The sequence below is a fragment of the Arachis stenosperma genome, chromosome 8, assembly GCF_014773155.1.
Source record: "Arachis stenosperma cultivar V10309 chromosome 8, arast.V10309.gnm1.PFL2, whole genome shotgun sequence".
NCBI classification, from domain to species: Eukaryota; Viridiplantae; Streptophyta; class Magnoliopsida; order Fabales; family Fabaceae; genus Arachis; species Arachis stenosperma.
In genome coordinates this window covers 51,029,865-51,047,503 of record NC_080384.1, presented here as the reverse complement: position 1 = coordinate 51,047,503, position 17,639 = coordinate 51,029,865, and the positions used below count along the sequence as shown (strand labels likewise).

The window sequence follows — 17,639 nt, the reverse complement described above, 5'->3', positions numbered from 1 at the left end:
GACGAAGCTCGCATGAGTAAATATTAAAATTGTAATTTTTAACTAACAAATAAATACACTTATATTATTTTTAAATTAAATTTTTTTAAATAAATGTACTTTTATTATTTTAATTTTTTAATTTAAATAAACATATTTGTATTATTTTAAAACAAATTTAAAATTAATATAAGTAAGTTTATTTAAAATTTAAAATTTTAATATTTTAAATAAACATACTCTTATTATTTTAAAATTTTTTAAATTTAAATAAATGTAATCATATTATTTTACATAAGTATATTTTTTTATTTGAAAATAATATGATTGTATTTAAATAAAAAAAATTAACCACTGTTATTTTTTAAAAATCGAATAAATATAATTAATCATATAGGTACAATAATATGAATGCATATAATTTTATAAATTATTAATTTAAATTATATTTATTTAAATTTTAAATTATAAACTAATACAAATTTTATAATTTAAAAATTTAATTATTTAAATAAAATTAAATTAATTAAAAATAAAAATATACTAATACAATTTAAATCATATTAAAACATAAACAAATTTATTGAGTCCATAAACAAATTTTACATAAATAAATAAGTTTAGATAAAAAAAAAAATCCACTTGCACTAAAGAGTTCTCAAACGGGAATGGGTGCTGGCTAAACTGGTAGAAACCCTCGTCACAAATTGTTAGGATTTGAACCCGCTAACTAAATAATTGAAGGAATCCAACTACATGACAAATTGGATTAGGCCACTTGTTTACCTAAAATTATTAAGAATTTCCACTAATTGCTGACTATGTTGGGCCGGCCTCATTTTTATTAATAAGTATTAATTAATTTGTGATGTTGCAAGATTTATTTTTCTATTATTCATAGCACAAGTAGTAGTAATTAATTTCCATATTTGTAATTTTGTTTTTATTTTGTTTTGATTGGCTCTAATTTTACCATTTTGGTCATTGTCATCAAAGTCAAAGAACCAAGTTTAACGTGTGACAATGTTCGTTGGTGGGGCCCACAACAATAACAACAAAAATATAGAATCCAAATCAAAACCCACCTAACTCAGCAACTTCATTCCCATTTCCTAAAATTTTCCATTTTCTTTTCTCTAACTACAAATACTTGCTTCCAAGTTTCATATCCTTCATTGAAGATCAAGATTTTATAAATGGAGGGTCTTGTACCTTTGGTGTTAAGAGCAATAAAGAAGAACAGAAATAGACGCCAATATGAGTGTCTTGATTCTTCATCTCTAAGCTATAACATCACCATGGCTGAGATCTACCATCATCATCATCATCATGCACAAAGTCATGTGGATCATCATCATCATCATCGAAGACATAAATCTGTTGAAGATTTTGGAAACGGGGTTGTTGCTTCTTCTTCAATATCATCACCCCCTCCAATTCCAAAGCAACAACAACTAATGAGGCTTAGAAGTCAGAGAATGTTCTCTTGTATCCCTGGTTCCTAATCATAATTATATTCAGGTGGGTTCGAATCTCGCCTTATACAAGTAGCAGTTCATTAGTTGCGATAAACTTTTAAATGGAGTTCTAATTAGCGACAGATTGATAGCCTAGAAAATAAAAAAAATATCATATTCAGGTTTGTATGTGCAGAGTTATAATAATAATGATCCTCTAATTAAGTTAATTAGTGAATGGATCATTATTATCCAAGTTCCAAGTAATTTTGCTGTGAGTCTTAATTAGTACTTACTTCCATATAGATAAAAACAAATTATTGAAAGGGCGTGTATTGTTAATTAATGTTTCGGGTTAATTCTTATTTGAATCAATGCATATATGGTTTCTAAGGCGATTTAATTTGGTTTCTAGTAAGTGAGTCTTGGTATTAATTTGATGAAGGTTTTGGTTTTGTGGTTCTTCATTTGTTTGTATGTGAAATATTTGACTTTTTTCTCCCTTATTTTTGGCTCTGATGCAAGCTACTTAGCTTGTTGGCATTCACTAGTTTGAAAAATAATTAATCAATTATACTTCAAAATTTTGAAGTTTAGATTGTCCTTTTAAGCAAAGAATCTAACTAAAAACACTGAATATAGATCTATGATTATCCTCCACCGACAACCAGTAATTCAGTATTATAGTTGTGAGATATATATTGTACAATTTATTTTTTTTATTTAAAAAAAAAGAGCTCAACATAAGGTAAAGAAGAATACCATGAGACCAATATAAATAATGGAGAATAATTCTACGATGAAAATTTTTTCAGGTGAAAAAAATAAAGAGAAGTGTATAATTTTTTTTTAAAAAAATAATAAAAATTAAATAGCATATTTTCTTAGATAAATATTTAATTTTCTTAGATAAATATTTAACTATCTATAAAAGTAAATTTTTATCTCATCACTATTTTTCTCTTTATTATAGTATGCATCAATAATTAATACACTGACATAAGATAAAAACAAATCGCTAACTCAAGCATAATGACCATATATAGTTTAAGGGAATGTATGAGGAGTCAATGAGATATTTATACAATGTGTACAATGGAGGTTTATAGAGTATTAGAGATATAATTATTAGTGTTACATTTTCTCATCAGCTGAAGCTTTTGGGATGAGTGGTATCATGACATGGTATTAAAGTGCTAATTCCGAAAGGTCAAGAGTTTGATCCTTGGTGAATTCAAAAATTAAACTAATTTTTCGAGAAGATGTTTATTATCCCTTGTTATAAGAGAATAAGACTTTGTACTACTTTTCACAATTTACAATTAATTCGCAAATAAATTCATTTATCTCTGTCAATATATTTTAAAATCTATTCTTATTTTTACTCGACTAAATATTATAAATTACGGATAAATGGAGAAATTAGTCATTGAAAAATTACTCATTTTTTAAATTAGTCATCGAAAGATATTTTTAATCAAACTCATCATTTAAAGATTTTAAACTAGTCATGTTAGTCCTTTCGATACTTTTTTTATTGATGGTATCAAAATTTACTAATATGTCATGTTAAGTGACACACCCCAACACACATCTAGGAGTCTTAATTGACTATTAATATAATAAGTTTATAAAATTATATCAAATCAACTCTAAATTGAGGGATTTCAATGCCTCAAATTTTCTCCTCAATTAGATTTTAATTTGATCTAATTTCATAATCTTATTATGTTAATAGTCAATTAAAATTTTTGAATGTATGTTGAATGTCACTTAATGTGTCACATTAGCAAAATTTGACACCATCAACAAAAAAAATAATTAAAAAACTAATATGACTAATTTAAAATTTTTAAAAAACGAATTTAGTTAAAAAAAATTTGATAAACTAATTTAAAAAATAAATATATTTTAAAAATTAATTTAACCATTTACTCTATAAATTATATATATATAAAAATCTATCAACGACTTCTTTTAATTTTCCCTTCTCATAAAGATTGTCAGCTAATTTTCAAAATGTTCTTTCATTACACCAAAGTACATCCCATGTTAGTCTAAATTGTTGGAATCATGCACACCACTCCTATCAATTGAACACACAAGCAACAAACAAATATATAGCAATGTCAACATTCTTCTTACAAAGAATACAAATATTATTACTAATAATTTCAAAAATATTCATTCTAGTGTCTTTCAGAAGCATCTCAATCCACAACGCATTCACTAAAGAGATAATTAAAAATAAGTTTTTTTTTTATCAAATTGTCTCACCACCTTATTTTCGCTTTCTTTCTCACCAAACTGACAGACTGTAACAGTCCATGAAATTGACTGAAAAAATTCATTTTCCAATAAATATAGTTCCTCGTCCATTAAAAATTACATACCTAATGTAACTCATTCCAAAATTCACAATCCTAGGATAATTTTTGGGGGTTGACATAATCATTGAAGAGTGATATTGTCACTTCTGAATTTGATAATGTTACTCATTTATAATGTGATTTGTTCAAATTATCTTTCACCAATATTATTATTATTATTATTATTATTATTATTATTATTATTATTATTATTATTTGGTGATGAGAAATATTGATAGGCATTAAGGACAATTTAAAAATAATATATATAAGGTCGTTTATAATTATGTTACAATGATTACAATGATTATGATATTTTAAAAAGCATTGTTAAAATTAAAGTAATATTTTTTTATTATTAAATAATATTTTTTAAAAAGTATTGCTTAAAAAAATATTATCAAAATATAAAAAAATATGATTTTAATTTTAATATTACCAAAAGTGTCATATTATTCTCAATTAAAAAATGATATCTTTTTTTTTTGGGTGAGAATAACTTTTTTTTTGTTTTTTATGATATTTTCCAATCTAATAGGTCAAGGATTAGTGAGCTAATTACTAGACCAACCTAGCTTAATTTTTGGGTGAGAATACTACTCATACATTTTCGGGTTCTTAAAGTAGAACACATTTTAAGAGACAACCAATTTGCCATAGCCCATATGATCCAGGCCTCAGCTGCAAGAAAATCTATTCTTAATCAATTATCACATATAGTTTTTATCTTTTGGGCTGGAAATTATCAAATAGTCTTTGTAAGAAGAACACTCCCCTCAATCTCATGGCTTAATTTGACAGACCCAACATATACATCACATTGCTTGTTTCAGGCCATAAAAAATAAAACCATTACCAATCGTTTAGCCCGTATACATTACTTATTTGATCCCAAAGCAAAAATCTTTTTATTTTTTTTATTTTTTTTACAAGGTGACTAATGACTATCCTTTTATTGGGAGAGAAGGGGGGGGGGGGGGGTTACTATTTCTTTATATATAAAAAAAAAAATACTAAGTTGATCATTCTAATTACTAAAAATATAAAACACGTATATATTTTCAAATATTAATTTAATTTACAAACTATTCAAACTGCTCGTTATAACTATCCAATAAAACTATTCCCAAAATATAATTTTGTCAAATTAAGTCAATTTTTTATGACAATGAAGTTACTTTACGTATTCTAGCTAGAACTGACCTTAGTTGACGGCAACATGAGACTTATCTCCCAATTATTCTAAGGTGAATGCTATGGTGTCTATTATATTGTACTTAATTTATTAAAAAAGGTAAATAAATAATATTTAATAAATTTTATATAATTTGTTTTTTACTTTAAATATTTTATTTTTTATTTTAAAAAATAAGTTAAGTAATTTAGGCACCATAACAAAGACACCATAAAACTCACCTTATTCCAAAGGCCACTTGGAGAAAGTAGGGCTACACATGGATCGGATAATATCCGCATATCTGCGGTAATTATCCACATCTGATCCGAATTTTGCGGATATTATCCGATCCGCAGAGCCATCGGATCGGATCCGCAATATGGTCAGATCGGAATGCAGATTCGGCAGTGATATCCGCGGATCCGATCTGCAAATCTGCATATCCGCACATCACATATAAATAGCATAGTTTAAGAAAGTAAACCCTAATGAGATATGAATTTTAGTGTGTTATTTTATAAATTTTATGATATTTTGTTTTTAATTTTTTATGTTGTATTTGAACTTAGAATAATTAAACTTAAATTTTGTGTTATTATTTTGTTTTTGTTATTCAAGAGAACTATTATTGATAATATTTTAGGAGTAAATAGGCTTAAATAGATAAAAAATGAATTTTCTGGATTTTTTTTTTGTAAAAACAGTCAAACAGAATCTTAAAATAGTTTTTTTTAATTATGCGGATATACCCTATCCAATCCATCTGTATACTTACGAATCGGATCGGATCGAATCCAGTCTTAAAAAATGTGGATATCATATCCGATATGATCCGATGAGTGTAATGCGGATCGGATAGAATTTTATGCTATATCCGATCCGATCCGATCCGTGTGCAGCCCTAGAAAAAAGGCATACATGTGTCAAAGTTGCGTCAAACCAATGTCAAACCAATATCAAGAAAGAAGAAAATTAGTGTAATTTTTTACTATTCATTTAAAATTTTGAAATAAATAATTTTATATAAAAATTTGTAATTAAAATATTTAAACATTGAATTTTTCTGCTTTAAAAAAAATATATAAAATAAAAAAATAAACCTATATATAATTCCCACTTCAAAATAATAATAATAATAATAATAATAATAATAATAATATAATTAAAGGTAATGCAAGTGGAATGGCAAATAAATTTGACTGAAGATAGTTATTTTGTTCCATCCCCTTTAATAATAATAATAATAATAATAATAATAATAATAATAATAATAATAATAATAATAATAATAATCCCTCCATTATATAATGAATATCTTTTTTAAATAAATTAAATTGCTAATGAAGCTAAAAGATAAATAAATATTTGTTAGAAAATGGGAGATCCCTTAACCACATACAGTACTCCTTGATTTGTTTGAATAATTGAATAACTTGCAACAAATTAAAATGATGAGAAGCAAAATTTAAAACAACATGGAATAGAAACAACAAAAAAGGAGGGGGAAATGATATATAAAAATTTTATAGGAGCTGAAATTATACTAAAAATACATTTGGGTGGAACATGAATAATAATTTTAAAAGATCTTTCAAGAGAGAAACCACACAAGAAGAGTTAATTATTTACTAATTTTTGTAACACACAAAACCCTAACCTTGTTAGCAAACAATAACCTTCTTGGTTGCTTTCCCATTCTTAATCTTAATTATATACCTAAAATAATAATTGCTACTTGAACTACCTCAAATTATAATCAACAAATTAAATGTACATTAATATATCATTATATATCGTGTCATATTCAAGGTTGATAGAGGACCATCTTATTTCTGCCAAAATTTCTGCCCTTTGTCTTCAATAATTTCTCAGTATATTAGAAATTCTCCTTATGGAAATCATATTTGGTTGTTGTGTTGTGTGAAAAATCTGAAGCTAGCTGACGAAGCTCCTTTGTTAGTGCTGGTGGACCACAATAGAAAACCCCTACATACATTATTGCAAACACGAAACATTATGCTTTTTGTTATGATGCAGACATATATATTAATTGATGTTAGGCATTATTACTCCAACTTTTTGGAAGACAATGATTCATAAACATAAATGTTCTTTAACTAAATGGGCCTCTCTGCGATCTTCTAAAAGATACACGAATTATTGTCATCTGTGGAAAGAAGGCATTGTTTTATTGCTTTTATGTTTATGCTAAAAGAAAGAAGGAAAAAAAGTTTGGTTGTTAGAATCATATAATATGTGTTTATTGCTAATGTCATCTAATGATCATGCTTATCTCATCTAGAGATCATCTCTATATCTATAAAAGATCGTTTAGACATATTCTTCTTTCTATGCAACTTTATTTAGGAAAGAGTAAATAATTATTTTAGCATTCAACCAAATTTTGTTTTGATAAAATAAACTTTAAAATATTAGTTTTGTTTGATAAAATAGTCTACACGTCTAAAATGATGGATCAATAATTAGTCTATTTTGTCAAACAGAGTTGATATTTAAAAATTTGTTTTGTCAAAAACAGAAATCGAAGTCTATTTTGTCTTAAAATTTTTTGAGCGTCAAAATTGTTATTTACTCTTTAAAAAATAAGGAGAAAAATTTTGATTTGTTTAATTTTTCTGATTTTAGTTTTCTTTTAACTTTAATTTGTTTTTCCTTTAAAATTTTGGAAAAAGCAAAGAATAAAGAAATATAGATATAAAAATTTTATAAATTTTGCAAAGAAAACTCACCAATGCGAGCATGTGGATGATTTAGTGCAATACGCTTGTAAACACTTCGCCAATTAGGTTTGGCAAAGTGAGACTTAATCCTTGTCCCAGAAACAATGTCAACACCATTCTTAGCATGGTTTAAAGATTGAAGCATTTCAATTAGGGCTGAACGAGCATCACCTTCTTCATAAACACTAGTGCAATAGTTATGTAACTCAATCACTCCTCTACGATCAGCATCAGCAACCTCATTCATTACACCTTTGAACCAATCAAATGAACCTTGTTCCCTTGTCACCCAATAGAAGTAGGCCCTCCTAGTCTTGAAACTTACCAAATTACCCCTCCTTTTTGGTGATTTGTTATCACTTGATGCTACTCCTCCTTCTTCCATGGTGGACCCTAATTCATCCTCTTCCATGGCCTTATAATTGTTCACTATGTCCTTCAATATGCTGATCATAGGGGTGGCCCCAATTCCCAACCCTACCAATAGAACCACTTCATATTGTTTGTAGTCTTGTGCTGGGGCTCCATATGGACCATCAATTAGGACCTTAGGGAAGGTACTGCACCATGATGTGACCAAATTTATCATCAATAATCTTGATTGTCTTTAGACAATAGAATTTGATTTTGACAAAGTATCAATTATATATTCTTAACAAAAAATATCCACACGTACATATATTGATTTCATGTGTTGAAAGTGTTACATAGCTTTATATTACGAGTAAATAAAATTGTATTACAATGGCAAATTATAACGAGTAATTATTGTAATGGATAACTATTTATATTGATTGAATATTATTGTAATTTTATTATAAAGTAGTGTAATTTTTTCTTTGGCAAAAGTATTAATATGTCGGCAGCAATATCAAATATATAGGTAATAAAAAAGAGAAAGTATAGGGAGTTAATGGCTTAAATGTGTACAGTGGAGGTTTAGGAAATATTAGAGATATGACTATTAGTGTTACATTGTCCTGTCAGGTTACGCTTTTGGGATGAGTGGTTTTATGACATGAGATGTTTATTATCCCTGGTATTCGGATGGTTATTCTGGATAGTATGAGTGATGTTCATTTTATTCTTAGGCGCTCCCTAGCACTACTCAATAAAAAAAGACAACTACTCAAATGAAGATGGCAAAAACATCTTTTTATAAAAAGAAATGCTTTGTTTAAAAGTGTAACTTAGTTATTTAGCCATATTTTAAACAAAAAAACACTTTTATAAATATCAAAATCTAACTATATAATCTATATGATCAAAGGTAAAAAAAAATAAAATATTTTCACATAAAAACAATAATAAAGTCTTTCATTGTAGTATCTCCATAAGAAAATGTCAATCTACTCAACTATTTCATCACAAGCTACAGTTCTACTTCTACACAACTTTGTCTACTATAATTAGTTACGTATTGATTGATTCAACTATTTCATGAATACAGTAATTTGATTGGTTTGACTACCTACCACACACAGGCAAGGATTTTCAACTGGAGTCCTTATCAACCTTCCAAGATCCGAATAACAACTAACCACATGTTTTCATTAACAATCATTATTAACATTTATTAGATTTGGTCACTTTGATTATTAAGATTTAAGGGAATCTCCGCAACAAGTGCTATTTATTTACAACCAAACCAGAAAGGCCAAATATATAATAAGTTCTATTTATGTTGTTTGGTCAACAAACATTAATAAGATCATTTATACTTCTATAGTTTTCTTTAAATTTCATAAATCATACCAAGTAGTTTTGGTACGCCATAAACTGCATACTTGATTATACTTATTTTTTTTTTATATAGGGGCTTGGTTATACTTATGTATGTTGTGGTAATGCGTGCTTGTCTGAAATTAGTGATTTATGATTTTGGTCTCTAATATTTTTTGGGTTTCGATACAAATTTTTTTATAAGTAAATGAAACAAGTCCTTGTCTGTGTTTCACAAAAGTTCACATATATTTGTTATTCAAGTATATATATGTATATCAAAAATGTTATGTCATTATGTATTTGTGTATAAATATACGTATTATTTAACTTATTTTTAATATTATTTCATATTTCAACTGTATTTTATTTTAGTGGCTGATTTTTTGTGTATATCATGATCGTGTATATATATATATATATATATCCCAAATAATTTGTACATGGAATGATAGTAGAAACCAAATTTACTTATTTTCCAAATTTTTAGACCAAAATATAATAAGAAAATACAAGATTAAAAATTTTAGATTGCTAATTTTACAAGAATTTAAAACTTATAAACCCTTTTTTTCCCTTAAATCGTTTTAAAGTCCACTTTTGAGACAGCAATTTTTTCTTTTTCATTATGGAACTGGCATTTTTTTCTTCTAATTTCCCAATTAAAAATGTGGCTGACCTTGGACAGCAATCTCCTGGCATGCACTCAGCCCTTAGAAGTCCACTCTTGCCATTGTTGGGTGGCTGGCACACCTGAAAGGACCCAAAGAATTAATCTATTCATTGTTTAATTACAAGAAACCCAGTTCATTTATTTTTTATTTAAAAAGGATACACTAACATTAAATTATATATGAGGGAGACAAAAAGAGACCACATATGTACACAAGACAATGATAGCACGCGGATTTGAAAATAATAATGATAACTAAATAATAATACTAAAATAAAATTGATGTGATATTGCAATTCTAGAAGCAAAGGTAACAATTTATATACTAGAGATATTTTGTTGTTACTATTTTAATGAAACTCTTATGCAAATCGTATTACCAACAAAAGTTAACTTGAAGGGTAATTCACCTCTGAAAATTTTGTTCTGAGACTTCTGGTCCAATCCCCTAATGTTCTAATGTGAACACTAAGATAGTTATCTTCAGGGGCTGATGTTATAGAAAATGGATGCCTGTAAAAGCATAAACAAATTAACATAATAAGAATTTAGATATTAATACTACTGAAAGTTATATGAAAGAAACTAAGAAGCAAAATTTCTATATAACAAAAAAGTTACTTAGGTTTCTCCAAATTATTCATCATACCATTCAAATGGTGATACAGCAGCACAATTAACAAACATGTATTGTCCACTCTTATATCTAAATCCCTGAGGCTTTGACATATGAAGAGCCAACACATTCCCAGGGTATACAGCCACCTTCAAATTAGTCATCAGTGAAAATGTGGTAAGAATTACTATTCTATGTGCTAATATTAGCAAATGTGTTTCTTTCATACAATGAGTAAATGAATTCTATTTATTTGATTTGATACTCACCTTTAATATTTTTACAGGTTTGATACTAGATCTTAGTGCTCTAGTTAGTCTTTCCAATGAATAAATGGTCATGGGAATTGCCAAGTACATCCAAGTCTACAAAACATATTCATACAACATCAAATTTTGCAGGGTAAAAAAGATAAATAAAAGATAACAAATAAAAAAATAAACTATCATTTCTAATAACCAACAAAGATGTAAACTAAAATTGGATAATTCATTAAGTAATTTTGTCAAACTAACTCAATCTTTATTAAATATTGAATTAGTTTAGCTTGTTATAGTTAAAATTGTTGGCATTTGAATCCTTTATGATTAAAAATGATAATTTATTCTAAAAAGAAAAAGGGTAAATTGCGATGGCTTTTCTCTGGTCTTGACATTAGACAATAATACACACAATACTTCTCTGTTTTGATATTTCCAATAGTATATTTTAAATTTTTAATGAATTTCTATAGACTGTAAGCTGTGAGCCTGTGATATTAATTTCTTTTATAAACACAACACTAACAAAGTCAATGCAAACATTAAAAAAATAAAGTGTTGTATATAATTTAACTTTAACCTCAGGAAAGTGTCAGTGCAATTTATACAAAGGAAAAGGGATCGAAGTTACTAACCGTTTTCTCGTACCATTCTTTGGTCAAGAAAAGTTTGATTCCATGAACAATCAACGAGGCATAGACAATGACAAAGAGATGATGTGAGTACCAAAATGCATTGAAGCCAGTTAGACTGTTGAGTGGTTTAGGAAGCTTAACCCTGCCTCTCCTGAACCAAGGTGAGGCCAATGTGAATGCTATTGCCATTAGAACAACCATTATAATCCCTGTGACTCCTTCCCATGTTTTCACAAAATGCCAATAACTTTTTGGTTGAGGTCCAAAATACTGTACCATTGGCTTGTACTTTTGAGGACTTGCACGAAGGAGGCGAGGGAAGTCGCAAGAAAGATGAAAAATTGCATGTATTCCAACACCAATTGCTACTGCCACAGCTATCACCTGCAAGAACAACAACATATATACCCTCACTTTATTTGTACTACTAACTTTATTTAAATGGTGACACATTTATTCAGCAAGGGAATCTTGAGAAACAAATATGTTCCTTGAGAAGCAAATTTGCCACTTCTAAATCATGAAACACTTCAAATATTCTTCATCCCCTTTTGACAATTTGACTTGTAAAACACACAAGTCCCAACAAAGATTTGGGGCAAGTGAAAAATAGTACCTTGTGGAAGTTAAGGTTGTCATCAAAAGGAACCATGATGCCAAGCTTGGTCTTATTCCTCAGCCAAGTAATAGTGTTCCGGCAAACTGGTAACAAGATAATAGCCATGTTCAATTTAAGTGTCTCAGCTGCACCTTTGGCCATGCATACACAATACCCCATAACATGATATACATCTTTTCTTCTTCTATAGTGTATGAATTTGTAGGCAAATAAACCTAACATCACACAAATCCACAGTGCCATAACCCAAGTTCTTTGCCAGTTGTCCTGTATGAAGTACTTGGTATTTGTATAGCACCTCCTAACAGCACTGTCTTCATATGTAGGCTTCAGTTTCAAGCTTAGCATTTGGCTTAGGTACTTGCTATCACCTCTTGTAGAATGACTTGGTCCATGCAATAAGAGCATCTCTAGGCTATCCAGCTGATGAAGCAGTAATAATAATCACCAATTGGCCAAATAAATGAGATTAACATGAGTAATATAGAGTTTTTGTTTTTCTTTTCAAATAAATTTCTAGTCACTTCTAGAGTTAGCTAGTTATGATTTTGGTCTTTGTAAAATTTTTCTTATGGATTTGACCTAGTTTCCTAAATACAAGTGAAATCAGTCCCTCTCATCATCTTACATATAAATCAACTTCATACTTATGATTTGAAATATAAGTACTTATCTGTATGTGAAACTGTAATAGTGACTAATTTTACTTAATTTTGAAAAGTTTTATACCAAAACGATATGAAATAGGATAATGTAAAAATACCATGATAAATCCTGTCTCTTCAGGGTCTAGTTCTTCCATGATCAAAGCTGCATATTCTTCAGCTTGCTGCTGTATGTTTGAGAGTTTGTTTGTTGTGGCACTAAGGCAGATGATCTGAAAACAGAATTGATCATTTGTGATCAAGGAAACTCCTATTCTCATGGGAACAAAATGCAAAGCTAGGAAAGGAAAAAAGGTTGCTGATAAAACTACTTCACTATCCTCATTCTAATTTTTCTGTTGATGAATTTAAAAAAAAAATCATATAAACCTCTTTAATTTCTTCCTCGGTGATTCTTCCATCTGCATCTTTATCAACCCTGCATTATTCCAAATGAAGGTTAACATACTTAATGGTGGGAATTAAAGAAAATAGCAACCAATTTCTTTTCCTACTTCTAAAATTAAGTAAAGAGGTAATGAATTAGTTACATGTCAAAGAAGGTTCTGAGCCTGGAATCAAAACTCTGGTCAGAAATCTGGTCCCAAAAGTCCTTCAATTGAGCCTTGTTAATAGAATCCCCATGAATATCTCTCCTCCTAGCCAAAGAATCAAAAAGCACACCAGCAAATGCCTCAGATTCCTTGCTCATTCCTACATACAAACAATTCAACAAATCCAAACTATAGTTATCCAAACACATCCTAAAAGAAAACTACTCAGAACAAGTCCTTATTTCACTCACACACACAAACAATTTCACAAACACTTGGAAAGCAACAACAAAAAATAGTGCAGATTTGTTATGAACTCTTCAATTTCAATTATTACCTATGCATTTTCCAAAGAGAGAACGATGAAGCCATCCATCAGTTGAAGCAGTAAGAACATCAAACTGCTTCTCAACTTCATGCCACCCTGCACCACCGCCACCGCCACCACCGCCACCGCCACCCTTAGCGATGAACTTAAGTCCCTTGAGAGCACTCGAAGCCGCGGACTTAGTCCTATCGTAGTGTCCTCTTCTTGCAGCAGCAGCAGTAGCATCAGAAGAAGAAGAAGGTGCTGTTTGTTTCGAAGAAATCGAAGCGAGTCGTTTGAGTTCTTGAGAAACCTGCTTCATTTTAATGGAAGCGGTTCTAACAACAGTAGCACCAAAGGATCTCTTCTTCTCCATTCCTTTACCGAGAAGAACAAGCTTCTCGTCTTCCTTAAGGTCGTTACCTGAAACGTCTTTGACGCTGTGAAGCGCAACGGAACCGCCATGAATGTCCATTGTGACTTCAACGTAGTCTTGTCCTCCTCCATCATCATGATCCACTTGTTGCTTACAAGAAGAAGAAGAAGTTGAAGTGATGACGTCATCATTTCCATGAACAACAAGAGCTTCATTATTATTATTATTATTATTATTATTATTCAACTTGGAACTTCTTCTTGCCAGTCTTTTGCTTAGAGGGCCAGAATGAGGAACTCTATCACCGGCGATGAGTTCTATGTCGGAATTATCACGACGGTGGTGGTGACGGTTATAAAAATCTTCATCAGATTTTTCCATGTTATCAGTGACGGATATTCTGATGCAAAAGTTGTTGACTCAAGTCTCAACTGCGTGAAGAAGAAGAAGAAGAAGAAGATATCTTTAGCTTGTGTTGTTTATGTATGGAGAAAGATTTAAAGAAAGAAAGACATTGTTATAGAGATAGGATTAATTTATTCAAGTTTATGGAGTTATCGTGATTGTTGGAGATTATTGTCTTTTCCATTTTGAGATGTAATGGAGTTGGAGTGGGTGCTGTGCTTCACTGCTGCTTTCTACGCGTAATTTGCAACATAATAATATTTTTTTGTGATTTGTGACGTGACGACGTTCCAAATGTCAATTTTGCTGCAAAGGATTTTAGATGGCAGGACACTGACAGCTAATTTTTTATTTAGTGTAATTAGATATCTTTTAAGGTAGAAATTTATGTACAGTTAATTTTTTTTATGTAAAGTTAATATTTAAGAGTCGTTGAATGATTTAATAGATTTAATTAAATTATTATTTAACGATTTTCATCTATTAATTTTACATAAAAATTAATTGTATCTGAATTTTTATCATTTTTTAAATATTATTTTTTATTTAGTTTTTAGATAAAAAAAAAATAAATAATTCTTTTAATCTTTTAAGCCACTTATAAGTAAAAGTGGATTTTATATGGCACGACTCTTGGAAATAGCTATTTTCTATAAGTCCTGCTAAAAAATTAATGATTTATTTAAATGAACATTATTCATAATAAGTATGAGAAGTCAATGAAATATTTACAATGCGTATAATGGAGATTTAGGAAATATTAAAGATATAACTATTAGTATTACTTTTTTCCATATGCTCTCTAGGATGAGTGGTATCATGACATGGTATTAGAGATTTAGAAGCTTATGTTGATGGAAAAAGATAACACTAATAGTTATATCTCTAATACTCCCTAAACCTCCCGTGTACGCATTGTACAAATATTCCATTGACTTCCTATACTTTCTCATTTTTTATTTAAGTAAATAAATTTTATATTTTTTAATTATTTTTTTAAGTTAAAAGATTATGTTATTTGAATTATAATTTATTGACTTCTATTTTTTAATTTAAATAATAATAAAAAATAAAAATAATATTTATATACTAAAATTAGTTATTATATATAAATATATATTATTTAATTTATTTTTATTATATATTTTATATTTTAATATATATTTTCTACTAATAATTGAATTTAATATATACTTAACATAGTTAATAAAAAAATTATGATCTTTATAATTATATCTCACTTTCATGTATAATCGGTCTAAGCGAAATAAAATATATATATATATTACCTAACAAAATTGAGGAAAAATTTAAAAAGCAATAAAAACAAATGAGTTTCATTGTATGTTTTTATTATTTTTAATAGCTTCTTGATATTTTTACTTTTTAAATAATGTCATTAATTTTAAAATATAAATGTTAATAAAAAATACTTTTAATTTATATTTAAATGAAGTATAGAGAAATAAACTAATAAAAATAAAAAATTTAATTTTATATTTTGATTCAATTTCTATAAAAAATATATTTTCACAAAGTTACAAATTTAAAACAAATCAATTAACAATTTTTAAAATTCATTGAAAATTATCTTTCAATTCATTATTAGTGTCTAAAAACCATTATCGATACTTTTATTTAAAAAAAAGTTAATACAAAACATAGGCTTCGCATGAATAAAGCTAAAACATATGGTTTTATAGCTCTCCATTAATGGTGCACAATCTTTTATAGTATTAATATATTTTTTTAATATTTTTAATATTATAAAAAAAATTGTATCACCCTTACATATAAGTATAACCAACACTTTTTAATAAATCAGGACAAATTTTTTTTTTTTCAAAAGTAGAATATAATATTATTAATTAAAAGATTAAACAATAAATAGAGTTGGTCCAATTTTGGACACCACAATAAAAGAAACCAAAATATAATACTCCCACTTAACTTACTTTAAAATAACGAGACTAAGAACTCAATAGTTACTTCATTCATGTAATGTCCTTACAGCAAATTTCTCTTCCATCTTATCTGTTATAGAGAAAACTTTAAAAAGTGAGAAGCTATTGTCTTCGAAGATCTTCATATTACGCACTTTTTAGATTTGTCAGAGGGTGAAAGCCATCTTTATTATTTTTCTATTTTTTCCATTTTCTCCCATCATCCTTCCACTCATATGCACCCACCATTTTCAGAATATGTTGTCATCTCCTACCATTTCTAATGGTTGGATCCTTGTCAAACACCATACCTGTCTTGATTGAGAGCAAGAGGCCAAGCAGTGGGTCACCGATTCAGAAGAATTTAAGTATCTAGGGCATTGTGGCATAACTGTTGGGAATTGGTGGTTCAAATTCCACAGCACTGGAAGATCATTGTGAAGAGCATGCTAGAAGAATTTTTTTACTTTGGGAAGGCATTGGATCCTCCAAAGAGCTCGCCACATTTGTCTCTGCTGACAAATTTCAAGTAGCAATTATGGTGGATCGTGGAGCATTCTAAAGGCATAGGTATAACCAGATTGAACAGAGTACTGTCCATTTCGCTTTGCAGGTCAGGTTAGCAAATCTTTCCCTTCGCTTATTAAAGTTTCTAGAATAATCTGTGCAATGTCTAGTTGAAATGTTGCTTCTATAATGTCTCTTCGCCATTGTTTGTTGTGATCTATTAGCTGTGAAACTCATTCAATTTGGTTGTTGGCAGTAGTATTGTTGTGAATTGAGCTAGGATCCACCTGTTTTAACCATCTATTCTCAAAGACCTTGACTTTTTCACCTCGTCCTATCCTTCATAAATAACCTTCTTCGAGAATTTTCTGCCCTTCCAAAATACTGCGCCACCCCCATGACGGATTGTAGCCTGTCTCTGCCCTTAGAAAGGAAGTGTATTTAAAGTATCTGCTTTTTAGAACTTTGCTCAATAGAGAGTGAGGTCGAGAAATGATTCTCCAGTCTTGTTTTTCTAGCATAGCTAGATTAAAGGCTTTTAAATCCTTGAAATTCAATCCCCCTTGAGTATGAGGTCTACAGATTATATCCCAACCAATATAGTGTTGTCTTCTTTCATTCTCCTTTTGTCCCCACCAGAATCTCATTATCATAC

The 17,639-nt window shown here is 28.8% G+C and overlaps 2 protein-coding genes across 2 annotated transcripts; one reads left to right on the top strand and one right to left on the bottom strand.

Annotated features, from left to right (window-relative positions):
• Positions 1-1,175: 1,175 nt before the first annotated feature.
• On the top strand, positions 1,176-1,484 carry LOC130946168 (uncharacterized). Its single transcript, XM_057874843.1, has one exon. It carries the CDS (start codon positions 1,176-1,178, stop codon positions 1,482-1,484), a length of 309 nt encoding a protein of 102 aa, XP_057730826.1.
• Positions 1,485-6,489: 5,005 nt separating this feature from the next.
• Positions 6,490-14,722, bottom strand: LOC130944458 (respiratory burst oxidase homolog protein C-like). Its single transcript, XM_057872789.1, has 12 exons — positions 13,784-14,722; positions 13,444-13,606; positions 13,283-13,331; positions 13,012-13,125; positions 12,246-12,671; positions 11,630-12,013; positions 11,004-11,099; positions 10,768-10,883; positions 10,529-10,631; positions 10,125-10,198; positions 7,733-8,283; positions 6,490-6,968 (listed from the first exon to the last, which is right to left on the bottom strand). Exons 1-12 carry the CDS (start codon positions 14,508-14,510, stop codon positions 6,859-6,861), a joined length of 2,913 nt encoding a protein of 970 aa, XP_057728772.1. The 5' UTR covers positions 14,511-14,722; the 3' UTR covers positions 6,490-6,858.
• Positions 14,723-17,639: the final 2,917 nt, after the last annotated feature.